This window comes from Ascidiella aspersa, chromosome 1 (genome assembly GCF_963924565.1).
Source record: "Ascidiella aspersa chromosome 1, kaAscAspe10.2, whole genome shotgun sequence".
Classification (NCBI taxonomy): Eukaryota; Metazoa; Chordata; class Ascidiacea; order Phlebobranchia; family Ascidiidae; genus Ascidiella; species Ascidiella aspersa.
Genome location: NC_139447.1, coordinates 21,055,511 through 21,070,538, shown reverse-complemented (window position 1 = coordinate 21,070,538; position 15,028 = coordinate 21,055,511). Strand labels below are relative to the sequence as shown.

Genomic DNA, 15,028 nt, shown 5'->3' with positions numbered 1-15,028 from the left:
TCCGCCGGATTTAGAACAGATTTAGACGGTACACTGTACGTACGAGAAGATAGATTTTACAATAAAAAATGCAATTTTTTTATGGCGTGAAAGTGCTATGTAACTCATATGGCCAGAGCACACTTGTTTCGTTTTGAACTTCACGAGTGTTAGATACTAATTGTGATTTTGTATCAAACCACTCAACCATGGAGCATATTTAAACGAAAGTTGATGTGTTGAATACAAAAATACATTTAATTGTTATAAATTTTTTCTGGCATTTTTCCGGTCTTTTGTCGTACGGTTGGGTGTCAAAATTTTATTCTTGCAATCCTGCTACGGACCGGTAACGAACTCCTCGCGGACCGGCGGTTGCCGACCACTGACATAAAGGATGAACGACGCTGATAAATTGTATTTTTATTTTTAAATTTATTTTCCTAAAATCCCAAACTGCAATTGACGTATTATGCTGATATCACTTTAAACAAAAAAGATTTTACATTTAAAATCAAAGCTTCAAATAACTTAACGTCACACTTTTTTATAGCGAAAAATAGAACCCGCTTATAAGTTTGAACCTATAAACATTTTAGTCTGGAATTAGACTAATTTTTACCGTATTTCGTATTTGTTTATTCAGATAAAAAAATAAATTGCGCACACAATTTTAAGGTGACATTATACATTCCGATGGACTGGTTATACTGCGAAATCTAAAGGCTTATTGAAACATATTAAACAGTTTTCATAACTGCATATATAACATCCGATGGCCAGGGAGACGTTACGGTTTTGTCTGTATTTGTTTGGCATACTGGCTTCTGGCGTTTGAAAAAAATACAACGCTTTGAGGTACCCTGTTTCGCTGCAATCAAAGTGCCCCTTTGTCCAGTGTTGTAATGACTTAAGTGCACTTAAGTCACTGTTTTCAAATGACTTGACTTGACTTAAGTCATTTGGGCGAAATGACTTGACTTGACTTAAGTCTTTCGGGCAAATGACTTGACTTGACTTAAGTCTTTTGGGCAAATTACTTAGGTTGAATTGAAGTGCTTTCTGTAAGTCTTTTTTTAATAAAATTGAGCTATTTATCCAAATGTTTGCACATAAAACAAATCACTTGCTATAAGTTGCGTTTTTCTCATTTTTAGTTCAGTTATTGCTCATAATCGTACAAAATTAAAAATTCCAATAGTTCAACGTTTTATTTTTACGACAAGGACGTGACTTGAAGTTGACTTGCTCTAATTATGACTTGACTGGGACTTGACTTGCGCAACTGATGACTTGGACTTGGACTTGACTTGTTATTTATTCAAAAAGAATTGACTTGGACTTGAGTCATTTCAAAATGACTTGTTTACAATACTGCCTTCGTCACTTATTAGCGTGAGACAGCTTCCACAAATTTTCCTTTTAACCTATTATGGCTATTAAAATTGTAGTCCAAAAAGCTGTACACAATTAAAATTGTATACTGCAGACTTATAATTGATCTTATCCAATATTTTTTGACATAACTTATGCAAAGCCGTTTTAATGTTAATCCTGGTAATGAAGATTGTAATGTTTCTTTGAAGTGTGTGTTTTGGTTAAAAGTGAAAATATTTTGCTCAGTATATTTATAAAACATTTAGTGCAGGATTTACTTGTAAGATTGCGGCAAACTCGTTTTTTTTTTAAATAAAATCACAGTCTTAACCCGTTAGATAGGTTCTGTTTCGTTGGGACTTGTTTATTACAGAGGCTGATATTCACCAGGTTTCGTCGTTAAACCTGTTGGTGCCTAACGAAATATATTACATTTGAAAAAATGATTTTACATTTAAAAATCATTTTCCACTCATTGCCCTAATTAAACTTTCTAACCAGAATGGGCAAGTTTGTTACAAAGGGACGCATGACATACAATGTTAAATTTTGTAAATCTTACAGAATGGGCAACGATTCCCTTAAAACGAGCTAAATCATTCTAGGGCTACAAGGTTATAAAATGTTAGCTTTTAGTGTAGAATCCATAACATACCGTAGTACGTGTTTTTTAGAGTGACTTTATACGTTTCAAAGAATTGATTATTTCTGGTTTGCCTAATGCATTAATGATAAAAATAAAAATAAACAAATCTAAAGGCTTATAAAAACATAATGAACAGTTTTCATATTGCATAGAAAAGCCGATGGCAGGGAATATGTTTAGGTTTCGGCTGTAAATATTGACATAATTGTGTCTGGCGTTCCAAAGCAGAATGTACTCCCTTGGCGGAATCTGGTTCGCTGCTTTAACAGTGCCCCTTTGTCGCGTATTAACGCGAGACAGTCGGTATAACCGGTGTCGTTCAAACCAGATCCTTTTTTAGGAAATATTGTCACCGCTAGGTAGGAGTACAGAGCTAAAACCAATTTTACGATGACGTCATATTTTGTTTCCAATTTCTACCCCCAGCTGAAGGCCCCTAGGTAAATAGACTTCTAAACCCTTAAAGGCTCATCTACATATACGCCTCCATCTTGCATGGACATTTGAAGTCTCTCCAAACTATAGTTTTCCTGTAAAACTCTGGACAAAAACGGTCTGAAACAAACCAAAACAAACATAAAGGAACTAGACGGGGGTGCGGTTGTTGTATATTTTGTCAGGGGGTATATTTTCAGGGCTTAGTGTTTATTTTAAATTTTTACTTTATTTTTATTTTTTTTTATTTTTTTTTATTTTATTTTTTTAATATTTTGTATTGTGTACTTTATATTATATATTTTGTTTTTCATTTTCCTTAACTTGTTTCTGCAAGCAAACACAGATATGGGCCGAAAACTTCCCCACTTAACTTATGCCTTTAATGCGAAAGGGTTCAAATATGGCGTAGATTTTGGGGAATGATCGAAACATATATTTGATAAATAGAATTTACGTAGATAATGCGTATGGCCATTTTATTACATTTTGACCAGCTTACGTGTTTGAAAATCGAATATTATCATTCTCTTAAAGACTAAAAATGGTTTAACGCCTATGGTTTGCTATACTTTTGCAAACTTTTACTCGGTAATTTTTTACCATGGCTTGGTCCGAGCAATCACTGTTAAAACAGGCTTTAAATCTGTAGTTTCAAACAATATGAAAAACAGTATTATGTGCTCAATATGCAAACTATTAAATCGAAAGTTTTGCTAGATGTTTAGGCCTGATGTTGGTATGTTGGTTGGAGCAAGATGCACAACAGGTGCTAACAGAGAGGCGTAGACTGCCTCAAGATTTCGCATTTAAATTTGCGGAGGTTAATACACCCTATTGACACTTGATTATTAGGCGAAGCTTATCGCGAAGTAATTGGTCGCCCCAAAAAATGCTGACGCCGCATTTAAAGCAAGCATTATAAATGTGTCGCCGATATTCTGTCTTAAACATCCCCTACTCGAAATGCTTCCCTCCGTTAATTGTACGGTGAGTGAAACTTTATTCACGGCCTTACCTCTTTTTGTATTACCGCGACAATACGATGAAATACGATTTGAAGAATATTTGAAAAAATCGTATTTGGAGAATATTTGCTATTTGCACCTGTATAGTATGTTACTCCAATCCAACATATCAACCTACAATTTTAAGTTGTGTAGGCCTGATGTTGATATGTTGGATTAGAGTTGCCACCAGATTTCGCATTTAAATTTGCGGCGGTAAAATAAGTTGTTTCTTAAGAGCTTTAAGTAATTTTATAAAAGAGAAGCACTTCGCACAATGAAAGTCTCAAGGTTCTACGATGTATACTTTTTCTATAAAGCCTGGACAAAAATCGGTCTGAACATGCCATAGGAAACCATAGGAAACCAAAAAATAATAGCGGCAAAAACAAGATATGTCCCGAAAATAAATTTTCGGCTCATATAATAACGGCAAAAATAAGATATGTCCCGAAAATAAATTTTCGGCCCATATAATTCGAGCAAAAACAAGATATGTCCCGAAAATAAATTTTCGGCCCATATAATTTAATTAAGTGAACTAGCACGCTTGTCTGGCACACTTAAAATGACGCACGGCGACTTCGCCTCGCTTGACTGATTTTGATGGCGTTTACTTTGCGATTTTGTTGTTAAAATTATAATTAATTTCATTCTACTTACATAGGCCTACAGTTGTCTATTTAATATATTTTGACCAATATTTTAAATATATACTGCGTATGCGGTTTTATGTCGCTGGTATTAACACTATGGTATGTATAATTCAACCTTATATATTGTTACTTTATAGGTTTGTTGTGCGAACATAATTTTAAGTCGTCCCCAACCTGTGTCGAAAGATGCACTTGCTTGTTGGGCGCTTGCTATGTACGTTTGCGCAAAACGAAAAATTGACAGGAAAAAATCTAAACGTAAAACTAAGCATTAAATCACTTGTTATCAATGTTTATTATCACCCCAGAACGGATTAGGTAAAATAGTCTTGTTTGTATTACCGATACAAAGAAGTCCGTTTCCATTCTCCGACACCAGAAAACCTCTTAGCGACACTACACTTTCTTTTTATTAAACTAATTAACAATCTTTTGGCATAATAAGATCGACCGATTTTGTATATATTTTACCTGAACCTGTAAAAAAGCCGTTCTTTTTAGTAAACAACTATAATAACCCATATAGCCGACTTGGGGTAACTGAAAAATAGTGATATGCGCTGCAACAGGGCGAAAAATAATTTAGTATGCCGGGTAGTTCAGGTAATGCAAGCGTGTGATATTTTGGGTGAGTTCAAATTCAATGTTTATTTCAACCAAAGCTTTTTTTTCTTATTTTTTAAACATCACAATATTAACGGCTTCATTTTTCTTTATTTTCTTTCTCTTACAACTTATTTTACTGAACACACAGTACCTAAAAGAAAATGCAATTATGCGACCGATCCATCTAATAATTCATTAAAGGGGCATTATTTCCTAAAAAGTTGCAACCCTGATTTTAGTATAACTACACTTATGACGCCATCACCAAGATGTAGTGAAATTTACTTTGCGGAAAATCAATATTTCCATAAGTAGGCCTACTTACGTGCTTCACGGTGAAATCGAAAGTCAATATGTTGTCTGCCCGAAAACTATACAGATTATATCGGTTGTATGGAAACTATGCAAAAAGAGAAGAAATCTCCTTGCCCTCACAGGCATATGATGACAATGAGTCCAAGTTAAAGTATATTCTTAGACTTTCCTGTCTCATTCTGTTTAAATAAGAGGCTGATGATACAATGGTTGCGAATTGCAATGGTTGCGTTCTATACTATCAAGAGTGTATTTTGTCTGCCAACGAGAAAATAGTCTATTCTAGACGTTTTTTGGCATTTTAGTGGAAGGCAGTCGCCCCATTTTTTTTAGGTCTGCAAGTGCGTCCTAAACTAAACAAAGTTATAAAATACGGCCTTACAGTATTTTGGCCCTCTCCTTACTCGGAGCAACCTATTTTATAATTTAAATTCCGGGTATTTTATAAACATTTTATTTCGCTTTACTCTGACATGTTGAGTTGCTGTTCTTTGTCTAAGCAGTGTAGCTATGCTAGTGGTAATACAATTTTATTCAATATTTTTTTAGAAACCGAGAGCTTACCACGCCGTAGTGTATCTTAATTCAGTGATATACATTATTGGAGGATTTAATGGTCAGACAACATTCAACGCCTGTAAACGTTATGATATTGTAAATAAAAAGTGGAAGCAAATGTGTGGAATGCATAAGAGGTAATCTTCTCTTCTTTAATAATATATACTTGGAGTCTAAAAACAATACTTTCTAAAGTGTGATGAGTATGATAGTTACCAAAACAAGAGGACTGAATATCACAACAAAATGGGCGCGTGTAATCTTTATTTCCGCGAGCAGCCAGGGCAAAGCTGGCGAGCGAAGTGAGCGCGATTTTTTTGGTGTAACGACATTTCTTTTAAATTTCTTGCAAGTTTTTATTACACTGCCGAAAATTAAAAAAAATGTTAAATATTTATGTCCAATATATTTGAATACGTTTTCCGTTATTCCGCGACTCACTTGGCAGCCTTCCACGGCGCAACGGTAAAGAAGCGCTGTTCTAGTTCAAAAGACAGAATCCAACCGTAAACAAACTGGACGTAGAAAGATTATTCGCGCTATGCTCGAAAATTTTTCGCACTTACGTAGTTAAAATGTACTCGTGTCTAGTTTGTCAAAGAGGCAGCGGGCCGAATTGCATTGGTGCGCCGGATCCGGTATAGGGCTAGCCTATACTTCTAACTACGGCAGAAGTTTAGCAGTTAGTATTGAGATTTGATGAAACAGTTGCGGTCCCTCAACATTTTTTGACGGTCACCAAACATACATTTGATCATAACCAGTACTTTTTGCAATTCAAGCACTCCAATCACTTTTTAAACCGTGTTGAACGATTCTTTCACGTGGTTTTCTGTGTCAATGGTTATTCTAACATGAACATTTTGTAATCTAGTCATTACTCCGTTGGTGCTATTAAACTGAATGTCTTGAGACAAAATTTATGCTCTTTAGGTACATACGATCTATTTTAGTTACCTACTTGTGATGTCTTGTTATGATATAACTTTGTGACGTCTGACCCAAAAACATGTTATCCTTCTCCCCGAAATGACATGATCTCGTACCTGCTGAGTTAAATTGCAAAAGTTGGGCAAAATTGCAAACTTAACGACATTCATAAAAAGCATTTTGTATTTTGTAGCCCATAACAAATAGGCCTATCGATGACGTCCTTAGAATATTTTAGGAAGTTAACTCTGGGGTATTTTTGTGATAAATTATAAAAAAAAATGTTTCCTATTAGTTTGAGGTTTAGGCCATTTTTTACCCAGATTGTTTGCTCATTTTAATAAAAGTGGTTCTCAAACTTGTTAAGCTTGCAGAACAGTAAAATATTTACGGCACACTATTAAGAATTACCCCTAATATATGGAAAGTCGGTACGTAAATGCCTATATATTGTCAGTTTTCTAATGGTCAGTGTGCATTTAAGTCTCACATTCTTGCGTGGTGTGTGTTTCTTTCAACTTAGGGAATTTCCCATTTTTCGTTTGACGTTAATGCCGTCTAAAATAGGGAAATTATCCCTAGATAGACCATTGGTTTCTAAACTTTTTAGTTTCGTGTACCCCTTTTGAGTTTTGCCCGGCAGCTGTGCGGTTTAAGTTGACTGCCGAACGATTAGAGCAGGGGTCGGCAACCCCTTGCACGAGATGATTATTCAGGGCACGCCAAATGATTTAAAGCGCACGTTAGACCATCTTAAGAAAGTGCAACCATTACACCACTATCACATTATTAACATCATTATTACATCACTAACACTAGAGCTAACTAAATGGTTGCACACATTTCTACTTCGATCTGCAGTGTTCCTGTCACAAGTTAGTCAAGTGTCTTAACTGTTTTAATTAACTTTTTTTGTGGGCGTTCAACTTGTTGTTTACGACTAACCGTTGGTATTACGTCACGGTGCCCTAAACTTGCTGTGGTGTTTGCTGCGTTAAAGCAGGGCATTTTACATTAAAAGTAAGCACGTGTGTTTTTTTGCGACTGAGAAACCAAGCCAAAAGCGAAACTGATAGTTCTTTACAGAATTTATCTTCTAAAATGAGGTTTAATGACGCGTCTCCCAAGATGCGTAAATTAAATTTAAGATCACAGCAGCGCTGTGGAGTCGGACTTAGATAAGACTAGATAAAACCACCTGAATCCGAAGTGTGTGCACGCGTAATACCAAGTTTCGAAACTGGTAAGGCAGCAAACTGTAAATTTTTAAGGTGAAATAGCATGTGGTGGCATATTTTCTATGACCCTTATGAGTGGATTGCTGCATATCCATCTTATTTTAGTTACGTAAATCGGTGAAATGCAGGTTGTAAGAGTCTGAGCCGGACTCAGGACTCGATGAAATTGCACATTTGACTGGAGTCGGACTCGGGTTGTTTTTAACCGACTCCGCAGCCCTGGTTACCAGTGCAAAACCAAACATAGAAAAATGTTTGGCACGCGAGTTGTTGATATTTAAAAAATTATTCATAAACTGGCACACTGTATACGAAAGGTTGCGCCGACCCCTGGATTAGAAAAATAAGGCGCACTACGAAAAAAAATTATTTTGTTTAAGTCGACCCAGTCCAGATGCAAACAAGAAACGAAAGATAGCGTTTTGCGTTTCATTTTGGTAGTGATTGTGCATCCGATGCGTCGCGTCATTATGCGCGCGCAAAAACGGAAAAAAACTTACAACAGATTAAGTAAAATTAAGAAGCTTGATCCAATTACATTAAAAAGCATTATCGCTTCGAGCAGTGAGTTGAACCCTGACAAACCCCTTCCCATGGATACATCACTGCTTCAGTTACCCCTGTAGGGAAAATTTCAATAAAGCATGGATTTCAGGGAGGAAAATAAAACCACGCAATGGATTCCTAAACCTATCTACCCTATAATGAGATTCTTTTAAAGAACCATAGTGGACGCAACGTAGCGTAATTAAAATATATCGGTTAGCAAACTTTATGTTGTAATACACTAAATTTAGTTCAAATTTAAAAATGAAGTAAATAAATAATTATATATATATATATAACCAAACGTTGTCGTGAAGTATAGTGATATTTTTGGTTTGATTTAAAACAAGTGTTTTTTTCAAATAATTCACTGTTTTTTGCCTATATGCCAACTATTTAGTTAAGCCTGTATGGGGACCCAAAGTTAATCGAATGCTGTACTAAACTATAAAAAACATTTTTTTTATTGTTTGTTTTTCGGTGTGAAAGTAGGTCAAAGTTATCCAGTTAAATGTAAAATATCTGCATTATTTTGTTTCCTATAGGAGGTGTTATGTGGGAGCTACTTGCTTAAAAGGATTTGTGTACGCTATCGGTGGATCGGACGGAACTGGTGTGTCGAGATTAAAATCAGCCGAAAGATTTGATCCCAAATCAAACGAGTGGACGCAGCTACCCGACATGTTTGAAAGAAGAAGCGATGCAGGTTAATACAGTTTGATGAATTGTTGAGAAGTGTTATAAAATAAATTTACCTTATTTTATCAAGAGGGAGGTGGATATTATTGTAGTTCGCTTTTTCAAACGAAATCGAGAACTAGTTTGCGCTTTTTGATAACATGGAACCCAACCAACGTTAGGGGAAGGCAAAACGAACCCCGGAGACAAAACGGGCCCCTCACTTTTCTCGTTAACGAAAATTGCCAGCGTCAATATTTGTTTTCAGAACAGTGACTATAGTCGAAAAAACGTTTGTGGACAAAAATCAGGCTGATTCGATTTCGGACAAACCAGGGAGGGGAGAAAATGTGTTTGGGGGATTTTGATGTTAAAATAACGAGTAAATTATGTGTTTTCTACTGAAGTTGAAGTAAAGGAAAAGGTATTATTTGCTAAATAATTTGTAAATAAGGGCCTGTATATCAATCCCAGGCCGTTGGACTTTTTAAGTTTATAGATTTTAAAGAAATCAGGTTTTCATGCGATGCATAGTGTTGAGCAAAACGGACCCCTGAACGGGGCAAAACGGACCCCTCACAAGGTAGTCCGTCTATTATTAACTCAACCTAAAACTTTCCTGTTTTTTTTAGCCTTTCAGGAGGCATTTTGTAACAGAAATAAAATTATTTAATATATCATTATTTTATGTTTAAACCAGTTTTTCAAGAAGGCCAAACAATCAGAAATTTTAACAAGATATGTTGTAAAAAGGCCGATTTATAATTGTTTTAATACTTAAGAGTCGGTATGACATAAGATATAAGGCAGTTTTGCCCCGTGAAAAAATCGAAAAAAAGGATAATTTATTCAGAAGTATGCTTCTTTCAGTGTTTTTTTGTCATAGGAGTTACCATAAGCCCTTTCGGTTACTTCCCTGATAATCAATTTTTTTTTGTAAAACTAGGAAAATAGCATTTATTCCTTAAGGGGTCCGTTTTGCCCCGCCTTCCCCTAAATATAAAAAAATAATTTAATTCTTAAGATTTCTTCCAGTAAAATGAAAAGCCTTTTTCTTTCAGGTGTTTGTTGTTTAAAATCACGAATATACGCGGCTGGTGGTTTCACCGGTAATGAATGCGTATTTTCTGTGGAATATTTCGATGTGGATTGTGTTCAGTGGACAAAAATCCCCCCAATGCGAATCGCTCGCTCCGGTGTGTGTGTTGTGCCATATCGTGACCTCTTAATCGTCCTGGGGGGATTTGATGGTTGTAACAGATTGCGGACTGTTGAGGTGTTTGATCCGGACTGTAATGTGTGGTTCAATTTGCCTCCAATGATCACTGAAAGGTACTTAAGAATTTTATTTGCACCGTTTAATTATATTTTCGCTCGAACTTTTGACGTGTTTTTGTACAGCCGTGTGGGGTCAATGAGAGAGACTGTAGGGAGGAAATTTCCTATGGCTACTTGCAGGGCTGCGGAGTCGGACTCGGGACTCGACGGAGTCGGTTTGTTTTGCCGGAGTCGGACTCAGGACTCGGGACTCGGGTAAGACCACGTAAAACTACCCGAGTCCCGAGTCCGACGTGCGCATGCGCAGTATCAAATTTTAAAACTGTTTAGGCGGCCAAATGTAAGTTGTAAAAGTGTCATAGCAAATGGTGAAATATTTTTCAACCATGTAATGCGGGTGGATTAATTATAACATCAATATAAGTGGATTGCAAAAAATCCACCTTAATTTAGTTACGTAAATGGGTAAAATACAGGCTGTAGAGTAGGGCTACCATATTTTCAGCACCTTAAAAGAGGACATTTTCTTGCCTGCAAGTAAAACGAAAGTAGAATTGTTACGTTTGAGAAAAACGAGCCATATCCAAGTATTACATTCAGCTTCGAAATTAACACGTCCTTTTCTGAAACACGGATATCTCTGGCGTAGCTCATCAGTAAACAGAGTTTTATTTTTCAGCATTATAATGTATAGCTTATATTTTGCTTAATTGTTGTCTAAATTTAAAGAAAGCTTCTGCTGAGAACCACCTGATGCCATAGACAAGTGGTTTTTAATCTTTTTCAGTCGTGTCCCCCTTGGTAATTTTCCCATGCCATGGATAAAAAATAGTTCGAACGTTGGATGAATTTTATCGTTTATCTATAAGTTAGCAAAATTTTAAATAGGGCCGTTATACCTTCAATGTTATAAAAACATGCAATGGCACTCAAAGAGATTTTGGGCTAAAAAAAGTTAACATCTAAGTAGAAAAGATTCGTTTTGCCGTTTTAATGTTAAAGTTGGCAAAAACAGAGTTTGTACAGCGCTGTAGGAGTGGTATATACAACACAGCGAAGCCATTGGAATCATTGCAAAACTTAAATATTAACTTAGAGCTAGCGCAAAAAAAGTGTGAGCAACTAACTCGAAATGCGAAAAAAAGCGGAGATTTGGACATTTTTAAGCGTCCTCGGAGGATCATTCAGTTTTCTTAAGAAAAGAGGTCAAATCCTCCTAAAAGAGGACATATGGTAGGCCTACTGTAGAGTCAGAGCTAGACTCGGGACTCGACAAAATCTTACATTTGGCCGGAGTCGGACTCGGGACTCGGGACTCGGAAGTCGTACCAGGGTTTATTTTTTTATCCGAGGTCGGACTCGGGAGTCGGACTCGGGTTTTTTTTAACCGACTCCGCAGCCCTGGCTACTTGTATTATGACGTCACGTTATGTCGTCCTCCCCAATATCTAAAATTAGTTATGTTTTTCAGATCTAATTTCACAGCTTGCGTAGTGGAAGACAGACTGACTGTGATTGGCGGTTACAACGGTAAATCCACTTGCCCAAACGTGGAATTTTTTGACGATACTTCCCCGAAGTTTAGCAATGATACTCAGGACATACTTAACTTGACGGACAACTTTTTGGAAAAAGGCAAAGTAGCAAGTAGCGAATTTAAGCATTTGCATACTAGCGTGAGTCTTCTCGAAAATGTTTCAAAATGTAGATCTTTATCTAATACAAAACTTCGGGATATCAGTGTTGGAAAATGGAAGACGTTGCCTGACATGTCTGTTAATAGAAGCGCATTAAGTAGTTGTGTCATATCGGACCTAGAACCAGAGTTTTTGAATTCCATTTGTTTTCAACGCCACAACAAAACTGTGCAGCTTGAAACATAACAGATTCGCGACCGAACGTGAAATAACTTATTCGAATGTGATTTTATGATTTATTTTTAAAATCTCTAATTCATGGAAAAGTTTACTAAGCCATTTGTTGTTTTTATGATACCATGCATTCTAAAAGTGATAAACAATAAAAATACTGTTTTTGTTATTGCCTGTAGTTTATTAGGAGTTTACTAGTTTTAGTTTTGACAAAAAGATATTTTTCAGGTTTGGGGGAAATCCATAAGAACTTACGTCTTACGTATAAGGCTATCGCGCTAAGCATGAACAATTACGTTTATTTTGTTTAAATTACATACTTATATGGAGACTTAATTGGCGCATTGGGCACATAAGAATAATTGCACATTTTTCGATATAGGCAAGTTAGTATTTACAAAATGATTTATCAGAATTTGTTATTTGTGGAGTTTATGAGTTTACACGACACAACATACCATATGTAGTCAGGGTTACCATCAGCTCAGACCAAACAATAAGCACGCTACTAAAGACCAGAGGCAGATCCAGGATTCCGAGGTTGAAATCCAAGCCTTCAGGAATAACGTCATCAAAGGAAACAAAAACTTAAAACACCTATTTTTGTATGCGCAAAACGTAGCTTTATCGCGCGAAGCGCAAAAATGCGTTTGTTTTTGTTGAAATTGGCAAAACCATTTATTTAAGAGGAGACATGACGCCTTAGGCCAGGGGCACTAAACTTTTTTTATAAAGGGCGAAAAAATTGTAAGTGCCAACCATCGGGGGCTAACTATTACAATTTTTATCGAACTTACCTGATTAATAAATTTCAGTAAACGAAAAATATAAGAAACTATGGAATAAAAACTGTAGTTAACCTCAATAAATTGTCATGCATTTTGAAATGTTATTAAATCTTAGTTCTGCATCGCATACGTCAACATTTCAACGGAGCGCGGATTTATATCCATTTTAGAAAAAACAATCACAATCATATGTTATATGTAATATAATGCATTTTTGTTATAATCAGGTTCAAAGAACTTAGTAAATATAAATAAATGAAGTCTCACACTCCTCCGTCACAGCAAAGAGTTTTTGAAAAAAGCAAAGAGTTTTTTAAAGCTCTTTGGTCAAAATGAAAGAATTGATAAAAAACACTTGAAAAACTAAAATAAGACTAACTAAGCACACAACTCTAAAATAAGCACGTTTCTTAGAAACAAGTGCATTAGTGTTTTCTAAGACTGCACCCAAAAATAAGCACAAATCTTAGAAATAAGCACGATATTGCAGCCCTGCATATAGCACACGGGTCGCCAAGTGTTTTTTAATTGTGTTGTTGAATTGTATGTCAATTTCATGCGAAACTTTCATGCTGCATCATCTTGACAAGTGTCATTGTCTTTTGTTGGAAACTCGAGAGTTTTAGATAATTTCGAAATAAGAATTCGCACGAATTTTAAGAACCAAAAATGTGAACTAAACCATAGCATTTTAGAAATCAAACAAATGTAGCAGAATGCTTTTCAGTATGGTTTAACTTGGCCTTTTCAAAATTTCAGTCTGCGACAAAGACAAGCAACAGGTTCTAAGTTTTCTACTTTTTTGCATGCAATTTTGAAAGCGAAGGTAAAGGCCTACTCTCACAAACCCCAGTTTGTGAAGCCCTGGATTAAACAATAGTGCCTTATAATTATAACAAAGATTTCGTGAAACATTTATTCATTCCTATAATAATATATAAATACATTTGGTTATGTCTAGAGCAGTGGTTTACAATTTTTTTTATATTCCTTACAAATCCAAACACTGCTAATTCCTCCACAGGAAAAATCACGAAGTATTCCAGCTTTTTTATTACTTCGATGTACCCTGCTCACCTAAAAACAAGCCTACAGTAAAACGGGCAACAGCTTAAAAACTCCTTATGTTACAATTGTGCGGCTTTACAGTCTTCCTGAAAAGTGTCAGTTAAGCCCCTTGCATCAGTTCTCCGTAACCTTTTTTTTACTCACGACAAACTAACAAGTTTTTTAGGGCACACTTACGAAACCGCTAAAAACTCCAAGGCAGCAAACATCGAATAAACATTTAATGGCGCCCAAATTTTAACGCTTTTATTTACGTTATTTTTTAATTATGAGGTTTTGGGGTCTTTTCCAAATCCTGTGAGTCTTGCCACGGTTAAATCTTACTGTGACGGATCAACAGAAATGGAGGATTTAACGGCATTTAGAAATGAAAGTTTTATTTTGTATTTAATGCTTAATTATCTTTCGACGTGTCAATCAAGATAAGTTTATCCTGTTTTGTTGACATTTTTTAGCAAAAGGTCTCTGTGAATACCATTGCATATTTTATTGCTGCACAGAAATCCAGTAAAAATTGTGGCAAAGCTCAAAAACAGTGCGTTTATCTTTTGTCTGGTCGGACTTAAGAGATGCTGCTTGTGTAACAATAATAAATGGCCGTATTGTAGATGTGTAGATATTTCCAAACAGAGGCACCCGCAGAAAATATCAGAATCAGCCAAATAACGTCCAGCAAAAGCGAGCACGTGCGTCGTCGACAATCCTGTCAGGCGCCGGCTGCGAAACCACAGTGTACAATCGTTAAATTCAGGCGAAAAAATAAACCAAGACCGTGAAATATTTGTAATTAATTGTGGTAGAATCATACATAATTCGACTATCAGTAGCGCAGGTTACTAAGCTCCATAAACGGGACTAGCGCTAAATTACAAGCACGCCTTTCGCGACTTACAAAACTAAACGAGAAACGTTTTTCCCAGTCCCCGGGTGTTATTCGATTAGCGCAACATCTGCGCCGAGCAGTGTGCCAAGTCAGCTAAATTACAAGCTGCGGTTGAGGGGAAATAAGCTGTGCCAATTGCACACTTAGAACGTGGTCTTAGAGCAGGGGT

At 36.1% G+C, this 15,028-nt stretch overlaps 1 protein-coding gene across 1 annotated transcript in view; it reads left to right on the top strand.

The window, feature by feature from the left end:
- LOC146168240 (uncharacterized) overlaps positions 1–12,132 on the top strand; it is a 32,618-nt gene extending 20,486 nt beyond the window's left edge. Inside the window, exons 6-11 of the mRNA XM_083386238.1 lie at positions 5,571–5,716; positions 8,839–8,999; positions 10,033–10,303; positions 11,721–11,889; positions 11,925–11,953; positions 11,991–12,132. Of these exons, the coding sequence (XP_083242364.1) occupies positions 5,571–5,716; positions 8,839–8,999; positions 10,033–10,303; positions 11,721–11,889; positions 11,925–11,953; positions 11,991–12,132 (918 nt within the window). The remainder of the gene's footprint in view (positions 1–5,570; positions 5,717–8,838; positions 9,000–10,032; positions 10,304–11,720; positions 11,890–11,924; positions 11,954–11,990) is intronic.
- Positions 12,133–15,028: the final 2,896 nt, after the last annotated feature.